At 32.6% G+C, this 8,696-nt stretch overlaps 1 protein-coding gene across 3 annotated transcripts in view; it reads left to right on the top strand.

The window, feature by feature from the left end:
- The window catches only part of LOC118193741 (uncharacterized), a 127,060-nt gene extending 118,762 nt beyond the window's left edge, over positions 1-8,298 (top strand). For all 3 annotated transcript variants that reach the window (XM_035364869.2, XM_035364871.2, XM_085820627.1), the window contains one exon: positions 283-8,298. In XM_035364869.2, coding sequence (XP_035220760.1) covers positions 283-2,423 — 2,141 coding nt within the window. In that variant the 3' untranslated portion in view covers positions 2,424-8,298. The remainder of the gene's footprint in view (positions 1-282) is intronic.
- The last annotated feature ends 398 nt before the right edge of the window (positions 8,299-8,696 follow it).

Below are 8,696 nucleotides of genomic sequence, written 5' to 3' on the forward strand. Positions count from 1 at the left end.
AAGAAAAACTGTTATTTCAACCCCTAGTCCAGTATATTTCTATTTTTATCAATTATGATCTCTGATGTGCTAAAGTTTTGGGTTCGATTTCGGAAGATACGAATAATAAGGAAAAAAGAAAGATTCGAAATTTTTAATATCGAATACCCCTTCCCCCAAAATTCCCGCTGTTTCCATCTGTAATAGTTAAATGGCATAGGCATTTAAATAATTACGGAACTGATGATAGATATGAAATGTGAAATGCTAATTCTTTTCCTCTTTTATTTACTTTTCTTTTAGGACAACACATGGATCTGGGATCCTCGGCATCAGCTTTGCCATGCAGTGAGAGCCGTGTAACAGAAGAAGATGATACTTATCCGCAAAATTCAGCGCCTGATCTGCCCCACCCGCCTTCAGAAGGTCATCCTCCGAATACAGAAGCAGGCGAGAAGGACAGCTGCGCTCGCAGCGATGAAGGATACCATAGTCATGGTAGTCACGATGATCCGTTGACGCCCCCAGAGGGTGACATCTCAGATGAAGACTGTGCTTTAGACTTCAGCACTAAGGAGAAAGCTTCTAACGCCCTTGAATCACGTACTGAGGCTAAAACCAGAGAATCAAATGAAGGTCATGGTGAAGATGTTGCTGATGAAGATTATAAAAAGTTTCGCGACGCCAAATTCAAAATGTTTAAGGCTTTACATTACAGAAGCAAAACAGAAAAGAAAGATGAAGTGGATGGAGATAACGCTACAGCCCAATATTCTTCTTCAACGCTGAATGAAAAAGAGTTAACGACGCCTCAAAGACCTGTCATTGTGACCCCTACTTTATCATCTCAAGAACAGAGTGTTACAACTGTAGAGGTGCAAAGACCAAACTCTAACGAAACAACGGAAGCATCCCCAAATTCTCGACTGCATGATGGATTGTCTAAAAGAGGAAATTCTGCATTCGTAGCTTATGAAAGTAGTTCCGCAAAGGCTTTGAGATCACTAATTCCTAACAGTGGAAGGATTTCTCCACCAAATTTAAGCCCTCAGGACGGAACACCTTCGCCGAGAATACTGGAGAATTTGCTTCTTCGACAGCGAGGTGAATTGTGTCGGTCACCTCCTCTGGACAGTGTACCTCACCTGTCGTATTCACGTCCTCCTCCTATAACAGAACCAGTTCGAGTAATTGTATCTAATGATACTTCACCTAGATCGGATCAGCAAATCAGTAGCACTCATCAGTCTCCACCCAGAACAGAACTGCCTCTCCCCGTTTATCCGCAAAAGAAAGGACAAACTCTGCAATATGGAGGATCAAGTCCAGAAATGAGAAGTCCTGATTCCACAGACAAAACTTCAGCCGCCTTGAATAGGCACAGCCCTCCATATCCATTAGCAGCATCTTCTGCAAGCTATGTTTACAGCATGCCACCTATGTTCTCACCAGCGCATTTTAATATGTACGCTTATTCCTTATCATCAGAAGGTCAAGTTAACGGTTTCGGGTCCAAAGCGGCAGAATATGCTCAAAACCATCATCATCCTCAGACACAGTTTCTGTCGCGAGTGCCCTTGAAGCCAAAATCTCCGTACACAAATGGAATTACATCCCCCAACCATAATCATTTGCAGAATCCATCGCAATCACCCCCACAAACAGGGACTCTTCTGTTGAATGGTCACGGATACCATCACCAGATGGGAGACCGCACCAGCACCAGCCCTACAGGTTCGTCTGGTTCACATTCCAGTGCACGCGGTTATCGATCTCTTCCTTATCCATTGAAGAAAAAAGATGGTAAAATGCACTACGAATGCAATATCTGCATGAAGACCTTTGGACAATTGTCTAACTTAAAAGTACACCTCAGAACCCACTCCGGTGAGCGTCCTTTTAAGTGTTCGGTGTGCACAAAGAGTTTCACGCAGCTTGCTCATCTTCAGAAACATCACTTGGTACACACTGGAGAAAAGCCCCATCAGTGCGAAGTGTGCAAGAAACGCTTCAGTAGCACAAGCAATCTAAAGACACATCTGCGATTACACAGTGGCCAGAAACCATATGCTTGTGATCTTTGCCCGGCTAAGTTCACTCAGTTTGTGCATTTGAAACTCCACAAGCGTTTACACACCAATGAAAGACCATATACATGCCAGACGTGCAAGAAGAAATATATCAGTGCGTCTGGCCTGAGAACGCACTGGAAGACAACATCCTGCAGGCCGAATGCTGTGCCTCTGGAAGGCATGGATCTGGATAAGGTTTATGATTACATGTCATCTGAAGATTACAGTAATTTAGACGGCAGTGGTAGCGAGGACATGTCAGAAATCATGGTGAACGGTGAGGAGGGCAGTGCCCCGCCGTCCCCTGATTGTCATTCTACTGTGTCCATGCATATTCCCAGACCCAACGGTGAATGTGTGATGGCAAACTGATCTGACGTGATAGCAAAATCAACTAACTTATTTATGTAGGGAAAGCGGGACTTTTTCCAGCTAATACTCACGAAGTGATAATGAGTGCTGCTCTTGTTTGTTACCGTTATTCTTATCTTCTTCGTATCTGTGTCTTTGTGTATTGTGTACAGAAAAAATCTCTTATTTATTGAATTCATAATTCATAGAAAAATTGACGTTCTCTTAGCTTTCGTGTTATTTATTTACAGAGGGTTCAAAGTTTTGTTTACTTTGACAATTTTAAAAGAAATATATTATTTTAAGTGAAATATGTGAGTGTTCGTCATTCAGAGGTTTGTTTTATTTTGCATCATTCTCAACCCACGAAAACTTAAAAACAGGCTTTAAATCATTTTTATCCGGAGACTTTTCTCTTGATTAGAAAATAATTTTTATGAATATTCTTAGATAACTTTAGAAAGTATCGTCATTGTTATTTTGAATTAGTTCTTTTGGATAGAGAATAAATAAATTAACAATACTGCTTTCTATGAAATGCATGGGTAGAAGTATATTTTGCATAACTATTAAAGAAAATCTGTTAATATTCTGTAGAATTAATGAAACATTAAACAATATCATCATCTAAGTGTAGATCATGCTACTCTTAATTTAAAATCTTTTTACGTTAGAACATAGATATAATTTTAATTCTTAAATGCGTTAAAGCAACTACTTTGTGGATGAATATTATTATTATTTAGTGAGTAAAATGTGCCATTGTTTCTCTGCAATTCATAAAATGAAGTCTCTGCATAAAATTTGTGATACACTCTTAATAAAGTGAAATGAAATTTTTAATCAATATTTCTAAATAAATCCTGTATTTAATATGACAAATAAAGAATTCAATTTAGAAATAAAAGTAAAGTAATAAAAGCTTTCAGTACAAAATTTATTTTCTTAATCTGAAACAAAATCTCATATATTTGTTTAAACTTTTATCGATGTTCTTATTTTCAAACTTCACTGCCATGGTTTTATTAATGTTTTTATTTGTTTAGAGTATTTATATTTCAGTCCATAATTTATAACAAATATTATATAAATGTTTGGATTTGCAATGTTGTGAAAGAGGAGGAAACTTTGAATATTATTATCTCATTCCGACTATTTAAAATAGTCCGACTATTTAAAATAGTCGAGTCACTTAAACATTTTGATATGATACTGTGCGCTATATTTATTAAACAGTTAACGATCTTGCCAGTTAATTCTACATATTATATTAAGCGATTAATTATGAATTTTAGTGTGCAGTAAATGATTATGTACTTCATTGCTTTCAATTTTGGAGTAAAGTATGCAAAGATTAAAAACATTGTTTTCTATTCCAAAGACTTTCTTCTTAATATTATTAATTAATTCAATATCCTCCAAAATTTATTTTGCAAGATAATTTTATGTATATGTATATTTTATATTCAGTTATAAGTTTTTTAAAAGGTAAAATGTTCTCTGAAAATACTATAAATGTTTTTGATGTGACAGTATCAATGGTGCTATTTTCATTTAAATTTCAAGATTATTTACGAATGAATTTAATAAATAAAGTTATTTTCATTTGTAAGTTCACCTTTTTTATTGTTTTTCTGCTAAGTAAATTAATTATACTAAATACGGCTAAGTAAATTAATACCGAAATGTAATTTTAAACTTTTACGTTCATGAAGAATTTATTTATAAATTAATTTGTAATCGTTTCTTTCGAAATGCGTTGCATCTTTTCATTTGAAATGAAAGTAAAACAACAGTTATAGCTTAGTTTTAAATCCAAAAACATTGAATGCAAAACTTACAGGTCATTATTTGGAATAAAATTCATAGAATGGTTCATTTTTTCCAAGATATTACAACGCTCATTCATTGCAACAGTACATTGGTCTTATATGTACAGCACGTTTTCAGTTTCATAATTGTAAAAACAATTTGAAAAATTAACAACTCAGTGTACGTTTTGAGAAATGCAACAAATGTCACTTTATTTTCATTCGCACTGCTACTTAATTTTTTCAGTTTCCTCTTCATTCAGTTTGATTGTATTATCAGTTCGCTGGTGAGATGGATCTTTAAATGTTTTTATTAGTTTCTTTTAGTATTTTTTATCATTGAATTATGTGTTGTTCAAAAATAAATTCGCATTACTTTATCACTGATTCATCCTGTGTTCGTCTGAAGATAAATGAAAGAAGTTATATTGTAAATAGTTACGGTACAGAGAGAAAGTAACAGTTCTGTATGAAATTCTGAAAAGAGACTTACTGAAGTTATTGTAAGTATAGAGGCTGATATTTGAAACGTAATCTCTAAAATAAGAAAAAGCTTTTTGTATATTAATGAAAATATATTTATCTAAATAACAGAAACTGTAAATCCCTTTACTTGTATAAAACATAAGAATTTATTGAAACTATTCAAAAGGTCATGCATTTTAACCATTAAGCTATAGTCATGCATATTTAACAGTAAACTGCAGGATGTGTCAGAAATATTTCACCACTAAATATCTCTTGAATAATTCTCATAGAGACATGGCTATAGTTCATAAAATGGATCAAATAAAGTAGGTCTTCGTGTTACGATTTTGATAACATGTTACCTTTTACAAGAGTATGCAGAATTTCGATTTTCAAATGTATCGTCTGCAAAGAAAATTCCAATTAGAAAACTGCTATTTACCTCGCTAAAAGTTATAAAAAACGCCTGTACTCTGTAAGATGCAAAACATGTTGAAAAAATAATATTAATTTATATTAACTGAAGTATGTGCAGCAATATTGCCTATATTAAACTATATTTCTATCATCATGTATTATGTACTCAGCTGTTACAGAAACTGCATTTTTATTTTTATGCATTTATTTGAAGTTTTTCTATGAATACATTCTTTAAACTCTCTGGACGAACTGAACTCTTTAAACTCTGTAGACGAACTGTGTATATTAAAAAGAATGAATAGTATCGTAAAAAATGTGAACAAAAATATAAATACAGCACAAAAATCGCATTTGTGTTGACAGCAATATCATAGCTTCCAAATTTTCTTAATTCTTGATTAAGATAGGAGACAATATAAAATTTCAAGTCAATTAAAGTAGGTATTTGGTTCATATTTCAAACAGAACTGTTACTCTGGGAATTCTGACCAAAGTTGTAAATACTCAGAATTTGTGATATGGCAACCACCAGGATAAATATGGCCGCTTTTTTCCCAATTCTTGCATATATTATTGCATGTTCGTATGTTTACATTTCCTATTGAACTTTCAATGTAAATCAAACATTCATTCCATTCAATTTATTTTCTCTTTTGTAAGTTCTGTACATAGAAAAAATGAGATTGATATTTTGTTGTCGCTTTCGGCTATTGTTAATATATATATATGAAATTTATTTCTCGAATCAGTACAGTGTTTAAAACATAATCGTAAAGTATAATCTTATATACTATGCGTGAAATCTCATAGCATGCATAATATCTGAGGTTTTGTAAAATTTTATTCTTTCCTTTCAGATCTGAATTCTTTTTGCATGTGTATTTAAAAATTTAGTTGTATTTAAGGAGAATTTAATACAGTCGTGATAATTTTAAATTAGAATAATGCTTTACGAATGAATGAAAATCCCACTGCAACAATTTGGGAAAATCTTTTAGTAAAGCTGGCATCATTTGCTAGTAACTCAGAATCCTGATCGTCTGAGCCTTGTATTAAATACATTGCTGTATTACTCAAGGCAAAACTATAATTATATTACTTCAGGTAATCAGGATTTTGCGTTATTTTAAACAAACTATTGAATGAATATTTGAAACTTATTAAATAATTGGAAAATGAAAGCTAAATCTTCATGTAGCTGTTAAAATGTTTTCCATCAGTGTCAATGAAATTTTATGACATTCTGGTTTATCATATTCTGTAAATTTAATGATTGGTATAAAGTATTTTATTTTTATTTAGATTGTTAAACATAGATGTTGTAAAATATTGCAATGCGTTGGGAAGAAGCGGTTGTTTAGTTTGGCTTTTTCAAGTTGATCAAGCATTATTTGTACAGGAATAAGTTTTCAAAGAGCATGTCCGTAAATGTGAAAAATCAGGGAACGATAAGCAACCTTTTCCATTACGGTTAAGGATAAGCAATAAGAACATAGTAGCACATGTACTTCAAGGTAATAAATCACTGCTGCTTTCTTTTATCTGAAGATCTTTCATCTTTACGGAAAATGTAAATATCTTGTTTGTAGTAAGAAAAGATGTAAACAAAATGGTGAGCATAAGGTAAACCAGAAATAATTGCGTAATTTTGAAAATTAGCGGAAGGATATTTTATTTACTTGGCAGAATATTGAACCAGATAGAAAATCTGCAGTTTTAGCCCAATGGCTAGAATTTCAGTTTCTCTATATGGTCTCTATACTTCGTAAAACAAATATTTTCTCTATTTCTCTTAAAATTACTGCTGAATTTTGATCTCTTCTGAAAAGATTGTATTGATTTGCCGGAAATAATTTTATGAGTGTTATATAAATCCATGCTTATGTCAGTCTTTTAATGAAGTCGTTAAAAAGACGAGTTGTCTGCGCAGTTGACTATTTAATGAATATTTATGCAGCTAAAAACCTTGTAGAGACATTAGGTTATTTCGAGGCCGGAGAGGTGAAAAATTAGCAACCGCCTTCGCCGGCAATCGAACCGCGGACCTCTGGAATACCGGCCCAGCGTGCAGAACTACACCACGAAAGCACGCTAGGAAAATGGGAGAAATACCTTATAACCTTTAAAACAATAATTCAAAATTCCCGTCTATTCCATTTCTTTAAAGACACTTTTACATACTGCTTTTGCGTACAACACAATTCATCAATACATAAAAGCATTTTACGCTTGTATAACATTCTGTCAGTATGTAAAAACATTCTTTTCTGTATATATTACATTTCATCAATACGTAAAATCATTTCCTCACATACATGTCACATTCGGTCAGTATACAGAAGCATTGTTGGCGTATGTATCACATCCCGTCAGTGTGTAAAAGTATTTACCTTTTACTCTACGTTCTTCTAAGACGGAGAACAAGTTTTATTGAACTCAGAACATTTTGAATATGAATTATTTTAGCAACGTTAAAATTAGTGAAAACATACTTTGAGATTTAGATTATAATATAATTATATTCTAGGCTTATCTTCAATTATTATGAAAATTCGGGAAATGACTTTTCACAGAAGATGAATCTTTCAATGGGTCATACGTCAGCCATAAGAACGACAGGTGATAGCGAACATTTTAAATATAATATAACCAAAAAGTAAACCATAATCGCGTTTCTTCTCTCCTAATGTTTAGTTAATTTCTAATTTAAATTTGCTCATGTTTGGACAGATATTTACCGTAAAAAATAGGGATACATGACAAGATAAAAATTAAACGAACAAATAAATGTGCAGACGTTCAAAATCTCCTAACCCAGTCATTAAACAAATAAATAAAAAATTTAGAAATCAACGTTACATAACATTTAAAATATCCCAGTATTCTGTTTAACAGCTTGTCTAACAGATGTTCGGTAATTTTCTCATAAAATCTCCAAATAATATTTGTGAACAAAAAGTAAGGTTTACTTTTAATTTACAATTTTCTGCTTTTATCTTTTTCATTCTTCTGGTTTACCTTATCCTGATAGCATTGTACAAAGTTCGTACTGAAGGTACACTGATAGCAATATCTTCAACTCTGTTAGAAAGGAAACTTACGTATGTTTTCAAAACACAGGGTGTTATTGTCAAACCTTTTGGTATTACTATAAAAAATGCAATGTTTAAAAGCCAATAAAATTCGAACAAATCCTATAGAGTGTCTGTGTATTCTTTTTTGATATTTTATTTGTTTCTTTTCCTAACCGCGTTACTCTACTTTAAGTTGGAAATCAGCATATTAATTAGTTATACAATGCCAGTTACAATCGAAGTCTGATATAGCGAACTACAAGGGACCGGAAGTTTGGTTCGCTATCTTACATCTCTTTGCTAGAAAATGGACAAACGGATTACAAGACAAATGGATAATCTACAAAAATGTGTAAACATTGAATGATGTATAAAGAAGAAAAGGTAACCTTGTCATAGATAATAAAAGAAATAAATAACAAATCTATTTTTTTTTAAATCATGCCAAGATTTAATTGCAATTATTACGGAGAACAAGTTGTACCGTACACTTTAAATTTTATTATCACAGTTTATTCATA

Source organism: Stegodyphus dumicola, chromosome 7, assembly GCF_044657685.1.
Source record: "Stegodyphus dumicola isolate Sdum_Otavi_A_Nest chromosome 7, ASM4465768v1".
In the NCBI taxonomy this organism is placed as follows: Eukaryota; Metazoa; Arthropoda; class Arachnida; order Araneae; family Eresidae; genus Stegodyphus; species Stegodyphus dumicola.